The sequence below is a fragment of the Microsporum canis genome, genomic scaffold (genome assembly GCF_000151145.1).
Source record: "Microsporum canis CBS 113480 supercont1.3 genomic scaffold, whole genome shotgun sequence".
Lineage (NCBI taxonomy): Eukaryota > Fungi > Ascomycota > Eurotiomycetes > Onygenales > Arthrodermataceae > Microsporum > Microsporum canis.
This window is the reverse complement of record NW_003299167.1, coordinates 1,933,507-1,947,604: the sequence shown is the minus strand read 5'-3', so window position 1 is coordinate 1,947,604 and position 14,098 is coordinate 1,933,507. Positions and strand designations below refer to the sequence as shown.

The 14,098-nt window shown below is 46.4% G+C and overlaps 5 protein-coding genes across 5 annotated transcripts; 2 read left to right on the top strand and 3 right to left on the bottom strand.

Annotated features, from left to right (window-relative positions):
- Positions 1–739: 739 nt before the first annotated feature.
- MCYG_03577 (vacuolar membrane-associated protein IML1) lies at positions 740–6,304 on the bottom strand (the record flags this gene model as incomplete). The annotated part of the gene is made up of 1 exon (XM_002848025.1): positions 740–6,304. One exon carries the CDS (start codon positions 6,302–6,304, stop codon positions 740–742), a length of 5,565 nt encoding a protein of 1,854 aa, XP_002848071.1.
- Positions 6,305–7,058: 754 nt separating this feature from the next.
- MCYG_03576 (conserved hypothetical protein) lies at positions 7,059–8,138 on the top strand (the record flags this gene model as incomplete). Its single annotated transcript, XM_002848024.1, has 2 exons — positions 7,059–7,701; positions 7,981–8,138. The coding sequence occupies 2 exons, from the start codon at positions 7,059–7,061 to the stop codon at positions 8,136–8,138; spliced, it is 801 nt and encodes a 266-aa protein (XP_002848070.1).
- Positions 8,139–9,142: 1,004 nt separating this feature from the next.
- MCYG_03575 (proteasome maturation factor) lies at positions 9,143–9,780 on the bottom strand (the record flags this gene model as incomplete). Its single annotated transcript, XM_002848023.1, has 3 exons — positions 9,143–9,207; positions 9,266–9,683; positions 9,733–9,780. 3 exons carry the CDS (start codon positions 9,778–9,780, stop codon positions 9,143–9,145), a joined length of 531 nt encoding a protein of 176 aa, XP_002848069.1.
- A 341-nt stretch (positions 9,781–10,121) lies between these two features.
- Positions 10,122–10,824, top strand: MCYG_03574 (putative mitochondrial 37S ribosomal protein MRPS12; the record flags this gene model as incomplete). The annotated part of the gene is made up of 3 exons (XM_002848022.1): positions 10,122–10,515; positions 10,590–10,690; positions 10,756–10,824. 3 exons carry the CDS (start codon positions 10,122–10,124, stop codon positions 10,822–10,824), a joined length of 564 nt encoding a protein of 187 aa, XP_002848068.1.
- A 606-nt stretch (positions 10,825–11,430) lies between these two features.
- On the bottom strand, positions 11,431–12,911 carry MCYG_03573 (glycolipid 2-alpha-mannosyltransferase; the record flags this gene model as incomplete). Its single annotated transcript, XM_002848021.1, has 4 exons — positions 11,431–11,498; positions 11,572–11,860; positions 11,920–12,738; positions 12,861–12,911. The coding sequence occupies 4 exons, from the start codon at positions 12,909–12,911 to the stop codon at positions 11,431–11,433; spliced, it is 1,227 nt and encodes a 408-aa protein (XP_002848067.1).
- Between the last annotated feature and the right edge of the window lie 1,187 nt (positions 12,912–14,098).

Genomic DNA, 14,098 nt, shown 5'->3' with positions numbered 1-14,098 from the left:
ATTACATTACATACATAGCCGCATGCACTCTCCGCTGGTATAGCTTTTTCTCTTTTTCTTTTTTTAGCTCCGCTATTGCCATCAGCTCTATTTTATAGGCCGTGAACATTGCTCAAGTGAGGGTTTGTCTGATATTTGAAATGCATTGTTTTGTCTATTTCTATCCAGCGCCATATACTCTCGTTCTATTTGTGCACCTGGTTCTGTCAATAATAGCATATACGGGCGAATCCTTAGAGGTAATAGTTTCGCCGCTTCTCAACGCCCTGCCTTAACATTAAGCTTCTTGTTGTGTCAGCGACTGTTGCAGGCTGTTCTAATCCTTTGAAGGATCTTCTCTGTCCCTTTCTTCCTGATTAGCCCTGAGGCATTTCTCGGAGCCTTCTATCCGGTTGTCAGTTGTCTAGCCTTAATTAATTATTTAGCCCGTTAAGCATTTTATAGGAATCGTTTTAAGAATACTTAACTCATGGCAGAATTATCTATACAATACTCAGAATTATTCAATATGGGAATGGCTATCTATGGTCAATGATTGCGCTCCAAGCATAAGTTGCATAAATTCATATAGTAATGGGAAGTGATTATATTACATGAGAAAGACAAGGTCTACAGAGACGGATAATTTATATGACAAATCAAGCGTAATATAGGCATGAAAAATGTTGGATGCAACATTCTCATGGGATTGTGTATGATGACCCTTGATGACCCTGACGACACACTATGAGGCACCAGCTTATAGTTGAGGAGTTCCTGGAAAATCGTGCGCCGGGCTATATCGGGGCGTATGTTGTACCACGACCGAGTCTATGGAGGCAGACCGTTGAGGCACTTTCCCCGCCGAACTTGAGGTTGAATGGCGTACTACGCTGTCCGGTAACACCAGGGACGGGATCAACGAGTCAGAAGTCATTGTGTTCGTTGGGCTGGCTTTCGTGGAAACTGGTCTCCCCTGCGCAGCAGCAGTAGCAAAGAAAGCATCCAGCTTCTCCTTGTCGTTACAGAACGCTTGTAATTTGTCTTTCAGATCTGCTGCTGCCTGATATAGGTTGATAGGCTCGGGCTGCTGCTGTGGCTGTGGTGTGACAGAAGGTGAGAAGCCGTTGATTCCGGAGCTGCGTACGACTGGTGATAGGTGAGGAGAACCACGATCATACAGTGTAGAGTCAACAATGGTAGATGCACGCGGCCGGAAATATTCGCTTCGCTCAAACTTGGTTGACTCCTTAATCACAACGGAAGGATGGTAGGTGTTGAACAATCGATTGGTTAAGAGTAGGAAGTCTCCTTCATCCGTGATTTGGGCGAGAACCGCTCCAGACCTGTGAACGTATTGAGGGAATCTATAATCAGGCTTACCCCACGAATAAGATACTTCGACATCTGTTGGAAATGCGCTGTAAGGTTCAAAATCAAGGATAAAATCAAACTTCTTTAGGATGGCTTTATGATAGAAATGGCGGTCCGGAGCACATTGAGACGCAAAAGATGTGGAGGTGAAGAGGTTCGCAGATGGGGGCTCGGGTGGTGGGTGTTTAAGCTTTATTGGAAACGGGCGTCTGAAGACTTGTGACTCGATAATTGACGAGGCCTCAGAGAGTGGTAGTTCGACCAATTTCAGTCCGTATTTCTCTGCCAGCCCAGCCCAAGATACAACTGCATCTTCGACAAGTTTGGGAGTTGCATTCATCCAACTTAACTGGATATGAAAACAGTTTTCTGGGTTATGGATTCTGTCATAATGGAGGTCGATTATCTCTGGGCGATCTGACCGCTTGCGAGGATCTAAGTCGTACCTCATGCTCTTTGCTAACCATATGGCAACCTTGCCTCGGCCTGACGATCTTGGTGGTGGCGGAAGAACTTCGCTTCTACCACCGCCGTCATCAGAGCTCTTTTCAGATCTAGAACGGAAGCTAGAAGGCGAATCTTTGGTTCCTTCTCCGCTCATAGGTGTGGCGGGGGCCGACTTGTCACCTTTGAGGGTCTGAAACCAACTGCCCTTAGGCTCCGGCCTAGTTATTCTATATTCATCAGTAATCTGATAGAAATAGTTCCCGTCCCTGAAATTATGTCTCCGCTGTACATGGTGGAAGAGCCCATGCTTCATGAGTTCATTTCCGAATTGTACTGCTTCATCACGGGTGTCAATATCACTGAAATTTTTTATCAGCCAGCTTGTCAACTCCATTCCAACGAAACAATTGTAATGAAGGCGCCAGTGCCATCTTCTATCCATCATTCTTACTCCCTTATCAGACTGCATTGCTTGAGCAATTGAGGATAGTGATACGGAAGATTTCTGGAGCAATTCTGATTCGGGGAGAAGCTGTGCAGGTGGATTATCGAGTCCTGGGTCTTCTAGTAAAAGCCTGTCAAGTTCGGTTGCAACGACGACAGACGGATCGCATGTTTGATAAAGAATGTTTAGCGGGTTTTGATCCTTCTTTTTCATGCTAGTTGATTGAAATCTTTTCTCCTCTGGGGGGACATATTTATACCGTTGCCAAACTTGTGTTAGCTGATAGATACCCATTATATGACGTTCTTCCTCGTTATCCTCATTTATGGAGGAATTAGGGCGTCGGGAATGCGTTGAAACATGAACGGGTATTAAAACAAAGCGCGTTCGCCAGTGTTTAAGCTGACGCAAAGAATCTGCTAAATGATCTCGATGGCCGGCAAGGAATGAATCTGCAAAGCTCCAATTATATTCAAGTTGAGACAATGTCAAGCGGATGCGGTTTTTGCAGTACTGCGTCCCTTGGATTGTCTTGACAGCAGGGCGATAAGTAATTTCCAAGTCCTTTGAGTCCTGTAGGTAGCCGTTGAGAGGCTTGCGTGTGAATTGAGTAACTTCAATTTCACCTCTACCAACGCATACTAAACGATGAATAACTCCACCCATTGACATGTAAATGGTCACATTATCTTTCGCCAGGGCACTTAGGTCGAAAATAGAGTCTCCAAATGTGATATCTTCTCTTTGATTCCTGAGAACTATTTGGAATCCGTGAGATAATCGTAGGGCAATCATTTCCCTCAGTAACGCATCCCTCGTTTTGGGGCTTTCAGTCATTTCAGAGTCTTCATCCTGATAAACAGTGTAGGGGGTCTGCAAGTAATTTGTTTCCAACTCATCCCCGGTTGGGAATTCTTCTGTGGTTAGAGGTAAGGCAGCGGGTGATTTCAAACTCTTCCAGTTTACAGATGATGTGGTCGGTTTGCGAGGGTAGACGTGGTGCCACCGCCCAAACCAACTCTCTCGTGCAGGAAGATGTTTGGGAGGATTCCATGGCTTAACATGTTTTATCCAAGGGTCTAATACTTTCTCTGCCGAAGGAACAGGAGTCCCTGTGACTGGGGTATTGTTGTTTGCCATATCTAACCTACGACCAGTTCGTTTTGAGCCAGCAGCCTGACTTTCAAATAAACTCCCTTGATCATGTCGCATTTGGGGTAGAGGGGCGGGGAACGAACCGTCCAAAGAAGCTGCACCTGTACCAGATTCTTTCGGGGTATGAGTGACTGCTGTTCTAATAGATATAGGCCTTGAAGGAATAACTTCTGAATGACTAGATTCGTCTGTGTTCTGCTGCTCTACCACAACCGGTAGAAGAGGGCCGAGTAATTGAGAGTGATCATCTAATTTGGAATCATATACATTTTCATCTGGGGTTTTCCCGCTCGCAGTTGGTAGTGCTTTTGCATACTCAGTTTTCACCTGAGTGCTTGCAGTAGCTGTTGGAGGCGCACGACCAAATCCTAGCAATGCAAAGCTAATTGAACGGGTATTATTACGTGAGGCTGGAGGTTTTGAAGTGTCCTTAAGGTTAGACTTATGGCTTGGTTTTGTGGTGGGGACAGGTAACCCCTTATTCAAGTTTGTGACTGGGTTAGAAATGGGAGAAACAGCACTTGCGCGAGTCGGGGTAGTTGAACTCCTTTGGAGGGCTGAGGCCCGTGGTGGCTGTTGTGAGGCTCGTCTGGAGGAGATAGAAAGATTGGAAATGCTTGGTGACTTCTGTTTATAGTGTGATTTCGGTACTCGTTTTTTAGACCGTATGTGAAATGCTAGTTCGTCGTAGGAATCCATCCACTCAGTTAAACTCGTCCGCCTTTTTTCCTGGTTGGACATTATCAGCTTTTTAGAGTCTTTAAAGCTATACATGAACGATCCCGGCTGTCCTCTATCGCGCGTTTGAGGTTTGTGTGACGAATTATGGGAAGCTAATGTAGACGGAGAATTTAAGGCGCCAAGTTCAGAGCTTCGTGGGCGCACAGCTGTGTCATCTATGACTGAATGCCCAACGTGAAGGTTAGGTATAGATATATTTGACTGCTCACTTTCCATTACTCCCATCATCTGTATCTCGTACATCCGGACTTTGGGCTGGAATAATTTCGGCTGTGGTGCGACTGTGCCAAATGCTGGCGGCGTAACGTTATTTTTCTTCCATTTTTTGTCCTGATAATTATGAGCTCCCCAAAAGGAGATGTCAATCCAGTATGGAATTCCATACCCCCACCCTTCAGAGTCAATGTTTGTCTTGGCAGCAGGACTTGAGTAAACCGCACCTGAACCAGCCAGTTGAGCAGGCTTTGGGGTAGGGGGCCAGGCGGCAATCGTAGTCGTAGTAGATGTTGACGATACCACCTCAGAAGGTGGGGGAGAAGCTGTGTCATTCTTTGTAGTGGATGCTGATGCATTTGATGGGCGTCGTTTTGGGATTTTATATTTGAATAGTGGCACCGAATGTAGTGGCATGGGACTCAGGCATATAAGGTCAATGCCAATAGAGCGACTACCTAGGGCGTCCGAGGTCAAAGCGAGAGTATCAAATGACACTTCGAAAGTGCCAGAACCAGGAGTTATCACAACGATTGATGTTCCCGTCCTGACCAAGTCACGGCCAACATACTCAAAATCTAAATAGGACGAAGCAATATTGATAGCTTCTAAGATGTTGCCCTTTATTGCTGAAGTGAGGTGGCCAGCGATAGTGGGCGAAGTTCCCGCCGTAGTGATAGGCGGAGAACCCTCGGCAAAGTTATCATCGTCCTTTGACGCCTGGGGTGGGGGAATCAGAATATCACGGAGGAATGTTCTAAATTCCCTTTTAAGCTCATCCAAGATGGCAGTCCATCGGCCACTGGGCATGTCATTGACAACGACCCGGTAAAAATCCTGTACGCTGGTCCCATCCTCTCCTATCGTAGATTGATTCAGTGAGCTACTGTTGAGGATTATTGGTTTAAACTCGTTAAAGGAGCTGTGGTTATATTGGACCCTGGTAAATAGCACGATGGTGATAAGATGGTGAGCGTCTATGCTCGCCCACCGTTTAAAGAGTTCTGGCAGAAGACCATCAATCACCCGACTAAATAGGATATCACCAGTTTCTTCCGTGTTGAAGTCCCACATCTCCTTGGACATCTGAATGAAGAGAACATATCTTGCGGACTCGCTTCTAAAGATCGGTATAGTACGAGGCGTGAAGTAGCCAGCCATCACTTTCCGGCCATCTTGAAAGATAGACTTGACTGTTGCTTTTACAGTATTCATGAAGACAATCTTTTGGCCCTTGTAGAGAGGCCGCTCTAACAACTCTGACATGGCAAGCCTCCACATATCGGACCGCAGCAGGAACTGATCACGGAATACTAGCTCGACATGAGTTGCGGAGCACAAAGACCGTGGCTTCACAGTCAAGAGCACCTGGGAGCGTTTTTTGAATCCAAACCTGTTGGCGACTTGATTTGAGACTGATATCTGGAGATTGGGGTGTCTTCCTAGAATCTCTGGCTGCATGTGCTTGACGATAAAAAGGAAGTTTCCCATAGTTTGAGAGGTCTCTGGCACCGCACTGTCACCTCGGCGGTCTCGATGACCGGGTAAAGGGCTATAACGGCCACCACCGCCCTGGCTTCGTGGCGGGTTCCCTCCCGGGTCATCCTGTTGGGTGCTGGCACCAGAAGGATCCCCATCCTGCTGGGAATCTGACGGGTCACCGTGAAATGCGGATAACTCGATAAGGTCTCCTACTTTGACAGCCCAGTCACCCAGAGCCTGGCGATTGAACAGAACATCCTCTCGAGAGAAATTCTCATCGTGAACGGAGAGGAGACAAGCTCTCGAGCTGGAACTTGCCGCAGAGCTCTGGGAGGGAGCCGTACTAGCGGACTTGGGCCTTGGATCATGCGTTGAGCCTGACGCAGACCGAATGGAGCCCGTCTCGACATTATTACCTTGCTTGAGGTCTCTCGGATGCATGCCTTTGGACAGTTCGGATAGCGGCATGGCTTCGTCTCACAGTCAGCCCATCATCCAGAAGTAGAGAAAATCCCGGTGCGAAAAAAGGAGTCCAAAGTCGCATTGGCTGACGACCACTACTGTGGGCTAAGCTTCTGCAGCCATCTTCTTGCATGAACAGGGTTCCAGGGCGCTAGACAGCAGCGTCTTATACATGTTTTGTATCTTCCTACGTCAAAATCGCGAGTTCTTGTTGGACGAAGTCGATGGCATGTCACGTGACTTGATGAAGAATTAAACGACTACTATTTAATATTAAATAAAAAATAAAAAAGAAAGATAAATATATATATAACTAACAGTTACTGCTGTCGGTGACCGTCTATCCTCTGCTGCAAGTGCGTTTGTGTGTGCGTTTGCGTGTGTGTATGTAGGTACTCCTGGCTTCCCCCTTTCTCCATATAAAATGTGTTAGGGTGTTTGGGGGCAAAACCCCCGAATTCTCCACCCCCGTCTGAAATATCAACATCAGCCAGCAAGAAGAGAAAGGGAAAAAAGGGCACATCCTTCTGTCTCTCTTATTGAATATCTTCTTCCTCTCCCCAGCATGCTGTAGAATATATATCAGTATCCCTTACAATCGCTTGCTCTCTGCTAGCTCCTTTGATTCTTCGACGCCGTCCTCTCCCGGGTTGCCAACCTTCCCCGTCTTTTTTTTTTCGCCTCCTTAACCGTCGCTCGTTGCATCTACGTTACCGGAAGTCAAGTGTACGACTCCGTAACTTGGAGTTATCGAAAGAGGATGGCACCTATGAACGAAGTAGAGAAGGATACGAGCCATAACTGTGCGCTGAATGAATCGAGCGTCCCCACCACGCGACCAGAGACGGAGCGGCTTTCACATGATAGGAACACTCAGGTCTCAGCGTCCACCTCACCGGAAAATATGCGTACACTCGAGAATGAACAGGGAGTGTTGGCTCAGCAGGTACCGCTTGTTCAGGGTGCCGCTACTAACTCCGTTGTTGACTCGAAAGAAACCGAGCCTCATCATCCACCACGACAGTTGAATCCCGAACAACAACAGCAATCACCGCAGCCGTTAGAACAGGGGGAACAGCCAGTACCGCAGAATGAGCAGGTGCCAGAGACAAAACAAGAGGCCGGCGGTGATGCTACATCGTTATCGGCGGGTGATGCTGGTCAATCGAGCATTGGAGCGGCTGTAGAGGGCCAGCCTTCCGCATACCTATCTCAAACTACTCCTTCTCAAGACGACGGACCTACCTTACTTCTCAATATCCTGCTTACCTCCGGCGGCAAACATCCCTTTAAACTTGATGGCAAATACCTACGGAAACGGGAGGTGAATGTGACCGACAATGACCCGTTCTCGATGTCTGTATATACGTTAAAAGAATTAATATGGAGGGAATGGAGATCAGGTATGGCATTTGGGATCCTATCTATGCACTATCTATCTCATGATGCGATTTATCAATGGCTGACTGTATCTGTTTCATCTCATTACTAGACTGGGAGTCCCGCCCATCCTCGCCCGCGGCTATCCGTCTTATATCGTTTGGAAAGCTGTTGGATGATAAATCGCCACTTTCTGGTAAGCCTTCTTGATTCTATTTACTCGTCCATGATACCATATCTCACGCAAATCCCATATCACAATGATATATATATATATATATGTATACTGACTCTCCAAACAGACTGTAGATTCAATCGGGAAGGCCCTAATGTGGTTCATATGACCATCAAGCCACAAGAAATAGTCGACGAGGAGGATGCAAAGGCCGCCAAAAGCACCCAGAGCCGGGACCACGAGGAGGGTGAAAGGAGCCCCGGCTGCCGCTGTGTCATATTATAGTCAAATCAGCGCCATATAAACAGAGTCATGCCCACCTGTTGTTGGGTGATGGAGATCTCATCCTGCTACGAAGGAACATATATTCTTTCCTATTCCTGTTTCCTTATGCTTGTTCTCACACTTTAACTCGGAGTTCCGCCTGCCACAAACAGTGGCTTTTCCTTTCCGTTCCTTTTTGGAGGTGCAGTCTGGAGTTTGCTTCTGTCGTATTCTGCCTTCCGTTCGTGTTGCTTTTCCGGTCTTCCTTAGCTCCCTTAACCAGTTTGAATTGCTTTTTATATTTGCGCCTTGATTTCCCTTGCAATTGTCCCGCTTGATGATATATGTACTGCGAATTGATGGTCGGAATAGGCGATTGAATCGGTGGTCTGTTTTTTCCTTTCCTTCTTGCATTTAGTTTGACTATCTTGCCCTTTGGTCACTCCCCATTTGGTCTTGTTGGATGCCCTATGTACCATCTTATATCTCCCTATATTTTGATCTCGCCAAGCCTTTTCTTTGAATACTCCTACCACTTACACTCCCTTGAGGTGCCTATGATGTATCGCTGCATTACACTCATTGATTATGAGTTAATTTTACGGACGTTTCACGCCTTGTACAGCCTACTCTTCCCCTAAATTTCTGATCTGTTATGAATTGATTTCCAATACTGTATCCGTTCATTATATTATAGATATGATAATACGCGTGGAATAAAGTGACTTTCTATATTCACACCATTAGATATTGACATATGAAGCTGCTGGTATAGTCCATGTTCTAGGTAGAGAATTGCAATTATGCAGCATGGAAACCATGCCGTCATTAGAATGTAGACTTGTTTGGTTTAGGGGGCATCCTGTGCTCTTAACATAGGCAAATCAACGTGATATCTAATGAGGCATTATTGCTCATCACTTTAGCCATCATTAGGACCTATGATACACATGAGATAAGTTTTGTAAGTAGAGCCATGGCCCGTGACAACAACCAAATCCACCAGCAGTAAACAGGATGAGGCATCAGTTCATCTTCAATCTGTGCTCCAACTCATCATGGAAGCTAGGAGGTTCACGAAGCTCATCTCCTACCAGATATATTAGCAACTCTTCCTTTTATTTTACGATAAGACAGTGTATACATACCAGGGTAAACATCTTCCCACGTAACCTCCGCCTCTCTCCCTCCCAGAGACAAGATATCCTCATGTATACTTCCGTGCATATTCCCGCCCAAGACAGCAGGTTTCCACTGGCTGTCACGAACAATCTTCAGCTCCATACCACGTCGTACTGGTTCGGCCATGCCATGTATCCGTCGAATGGACTCCATCTTCATAGCATCTTGGGTTTGACGCCAATTTAGCAGGCGAGCTTCGAGAGGGTGCGTTGAAGTTGTTTTCTGGAGACCGGGTGTCTCTGGGGCTGCGGTGAGTGAGGAACGGAGGGTATCTGGGAGACCCGGGGCAGATGGAGCGCCGTTGCGCAGGTGTGGCTGTGGGGTTTTCTTGGAAGTATTGGAGGTCTGTGAGGAGTAGTTGGCCTGGGGAGTGATGCGGAGAGACTATTTGATATATTAGTAAAGGTACTGTCTCCTATGGCATCTCTGTTGCCGGTATGATACACCTCAGAGCTGCCTTATATGGGCTGTACAGTACCATGACTATTTTCGGTTTCTTGGGGGAGCAAGCTATAAATTGTCAAGAAAGTCTGTCGGTAAAAAACTCTAGCTAGTCGTCTCTATAAACACAGAGAAAGGAAGACCGAATCAAGGGGTTGCTGTGTAGGATAATGGCTGATATAAGTGTCAAGACGAAGAGCTATATCTCCAGGCACGCCAAATCAACAACGTAAAGCTTGTCCGGCGACGGATAGAGACCAACTGGGCAGTTCTAATCACGTGACAGTGAATATCAAATTATTCTTGCTTTTCATCAAAAAACAAGCAGCGACGGCAAGGTACGATCATAAGTTCTTTGCTACCTCGAAGGAAGAGACCACAATGACGCTCTCTCCTTCAATCCTTACCACGCGGTTCTTCCGCCACATAATTCAACGCCAATTCCCCTCCATCGCACCAACGAAGCAGTTTGGCCCTTCATCCTTCCAGGCCCAATGCTTTCTCCGATCCTCCTCCCCCTTGAATGCCTTCCATAAGAACTTTTCCACCACCTCACAGCTCCAAGCGACATTAAATCAAGTACGACGAGGCTGCCGATCCGGCCAAAAGGCACGAAAGAAGCGATCACCGGCGCTCGTGAACCGCCCCCAGCTGAAAGGAGTGTGCTTGAAGACGCAGGTTGAGAAGCCGAAGAAGCCTAACTCTGGGGAAAGAAAGACTGCAAGGGTCAAGCTTAGCAGTGGGAAGGTTATTACGGCTTATATTCCTGGCGAAGGTACGGGATCGGAGACTTTCTGATAGTTGTCATGGGCAGACTGCTAAATGCTGATGTTTCTTTTTTCTTGACAGGCCACAATATTCAGCAGCACAGTGTCGTTTTGGTACGAGGCGGGAGATTGCAGGATTGTCCTGGTGTGAAATATCGTCTTGTTCGTGGGGCAATGGATTTGGTATGTACTTTTACTTTTGCAGCTTGCACGGCATGAAAACGATCGTACTAACTCGTGGTATACAGAATGGTGTTGGAAACCGGCTAACCAGCCGATCGAAATATGGAACTAAGAAACCGAAGGCCTCGACATAAGAACGATGTATAACAAGAGAAGGCTAGACGGTGGATTGTGTTTAATCGATCAAGAGTAGGTTGGGGTTGGGCTGTTTAGATAGAAGGATCATTTATGCTACTTGGCAGCGCACTACTTTTTGTTTATCTATGCTTTAACATTGTATATTATCAGGCAGATCAGACTTTAAGAGGGAAATATTATGTTTCTTAAAAGTATCTTATTACAGGCAGGCAAATCCAAACACCATCACGACATCACATGCAATAATGAAAACAGGAACCTCGCAAATCCCAGCCAAATTTATATACATATGGATAATAGGAACAGAAAATCAGCCCGGAAGAGTTTTTGTAAAAATGCTCATAATAGCGTAAGTGGGAGGAGCAAGCAAGCCGGGTACGCTAAGAATTTGATTTTTGCAATAGGTATTATTTAATTCTAGGAGCACGGCAATTTTAGCATGCTCCAAAGGTGCGTCTAGACATTCGAAAACGTGATATCGTACGAAGAAAGACCAATGATGAAATGGAGAAGAGTCAAGTTGAGCTTTAATAAGCTCAGCCATCAGGAGTAAAAAAGAAAGGAAAGAAGAGATCTGACGACTAAGGTGGTTGAGAAACCTATCAGTTTCTCTCAAGCTCCCAGCCGGCAGGTTTCTTCAACTTGTTCACATCAAAGAAACGAGACGTGCCTAGTTTAGGTTTGACACGGTTAGCCATTTCTCGACTCATAGCGGGGTGTATATGGCTGCATGATAAACTCACATGAATAACCCTTCCAATCGAAGTTATCCGCTGGATTACAATGGCATTTCAGATCTAGTCTGGTTTGCTCTCCGGTTGGACAGTGGACGAATGGTACATGTCTATATGCGATATCGTTGAAGAACTGTACCTCGTCCTTACGTAACATCAGGGCGACGGCGATGGAGTGGACAGGGGCATCACCCCATCTTTCGTAGAAAAAGCCACCCTCCTGATCCAGAAGATTGAAGAAATCAAGGTACTTTTGCGAGCGGAAGAAATTCAAATCACCGACTTCAAAGTTAGACCACTAGAGGTGATAGGTTAGCGGATATATATGCAGTGGATTGGTGAGGAAATGCAACTTACGAAATGGCACAGATTATAAGAATTGCCACCGTCATTGCTTATGAAATCCAAGTTGTTATCCTCTGCGATGTGCTCTGGGAACTGGTCGATGAATTTCTTGGAAGTCTTCCAGAGGGTCTCGATAGTTGCTTGGTACTCTGGCAAACTAATGACGAAGCTGTACTTCTTGTTATTGTCCCTCATGAACTTGAAGGGGTCGAAATGAATGTCACAGAAGTATTCTATGCTGGGCTCTACACGCCAATAGTAGTCAAATTGAAGCATGAGTTCGTGTCGGAAAAAGAATCCAGACTCATAGCGGCACATGTGCCTGTAGCTTTCAGAGTCTCCGTAAATGACTTCTTTAGCCTTCATCGCCTTCCTGGTTTCCGCAGCCTTGTTCTGGTCGATCCAGTCTGGGTATGACCAATGCTCCTTTGGAATGAGACCATAGTGGGTCTTTCCGGATACCAGCTTGGTCGTGAACTTCTTGAACTCCTCTGAGAATTCGGCATCGTTTAAGAATACCCAGTCATAATGGTAGTCTTTGTTGAAACGGTCTTCCACCTGGCGAATGGACTTTGCAATTTCCCATATATCCGAGTTTCGTGCCAATGTCACGAAGGTTGCATTCACTCTTTCGTAGGCTGGCACTGGCGGGTTCGCTACAGGTGGATTTGGAGTGGCTGGCTTGGGATCGTCTTGCTTGGGAGGCTGTTGCTTTGGAGGTTGTTGCTTGGGAGGTTCTTGGGGTGAAGGAGGAACAGCAGGAGGGGCACCTGCCGGAGCCGAGGCGCTTTGTTCGCCCGTTTTGGGGTAGGATAGTCCAAGATCGCCTGCCTTTGGGATTGGCAACGAGGAGGAAGTTATAAAGTGTATGATGGCAAGTCCCTTTTTGCACCCGCCATCAGCGTCCACCTTTTTCATGATATATACAGAAAAAAAAAGGGGGAAGTTCTTACCAAGATTGCAAAGAGGATGTACCGCAGGTACTTGCCCTGGGTTGCATTCATCTTGAAGATTAAGAGATGTATCCAACAACAGCAACAGGATTCTCTTATCTCGTCTCTCCCGGTATATGCGTATTATATATGAGACGGATTCTTCGTCCGGGAGATTACAGGGCTAAGGGCGACCTTAAAAGGCTGTCCTCCTGCGCGAGAGCAAATGAGAGACGGGTGACACAGCACAAACGAGATGCTTGCGAATCGAGGCCCAGCGCAGGGAGGGAGATAAGGAGCAAACAGGTCAAGAAGAATAAGTTCACATATCGGTGGCTAACGAGAGCCGCGTGGACGAGCAACTAAACTAGTTATTCAAGTCCAGAAGAAAAGGGAAAAACCGTTTCAAGCTTGTAAAGGCCAAGTTTTTTTTGAAGGCAAAACTTAGTCATCAGCCCCTTTATCCTGGTTGACGATGATGCTTATCACTTATTTATTGGTTCTAAATGACTATATTGATATGAGACTGATATTATCTTTGTTGGTCGATGTCTTGCTGCTACTCTGGTTCATCTGCTTGTACTCCGGTTACTTTTAGTGCTTACTGATGTTTCTGGACAAACACATATTCTATACGAACACACACTTCGCAACAGTCGCAACTTGACACACCTTGTGGGGGCTGGACACCAGCTGCCCCATAGATGCGACAAAGGCATGCAGAGTCCAGCTGTGTATGAATGTATGGTAAAAATATCCATGGTTCCCCTTCGACTTGGAGGTCACATATTGCTTGCTCTGCAATTACATATCCAGAATATTGCGTGAACTAAGCAGCCGCTGAGCCGCTACATCTCGTACTCTATACATAGAAATCCTCGATCTCACCTGTTCCAGATCGGGGAAGGCGGTTCATCTAGCGCGCGACGATATAGACGGCCTTCCTCGCCACTTTAACCTCGTCCCTCCAGTCTTGCACTGCCACCTCCTGATATCTCAGCGTAATAGTAAACGTTGTTTTAGCCAGCCTTTTAGAGCCAATGCTTCTTATCCGTCATGGATATAACCACTAGATATAGAGATGCTGTCGTCTATGATGACCCACCATCGCATACTTTGGCGCAGAGGGGATATATATAATTTACACCTCGTGTCTATCGTATACTTTGTAGCCGAAGGGCGGTTCTTCAGCATCATGTGGCCCGTCGTGGATCTAGACTCACCTCCTTTATTACTAAGCTGAGAGCCACACTAAATGG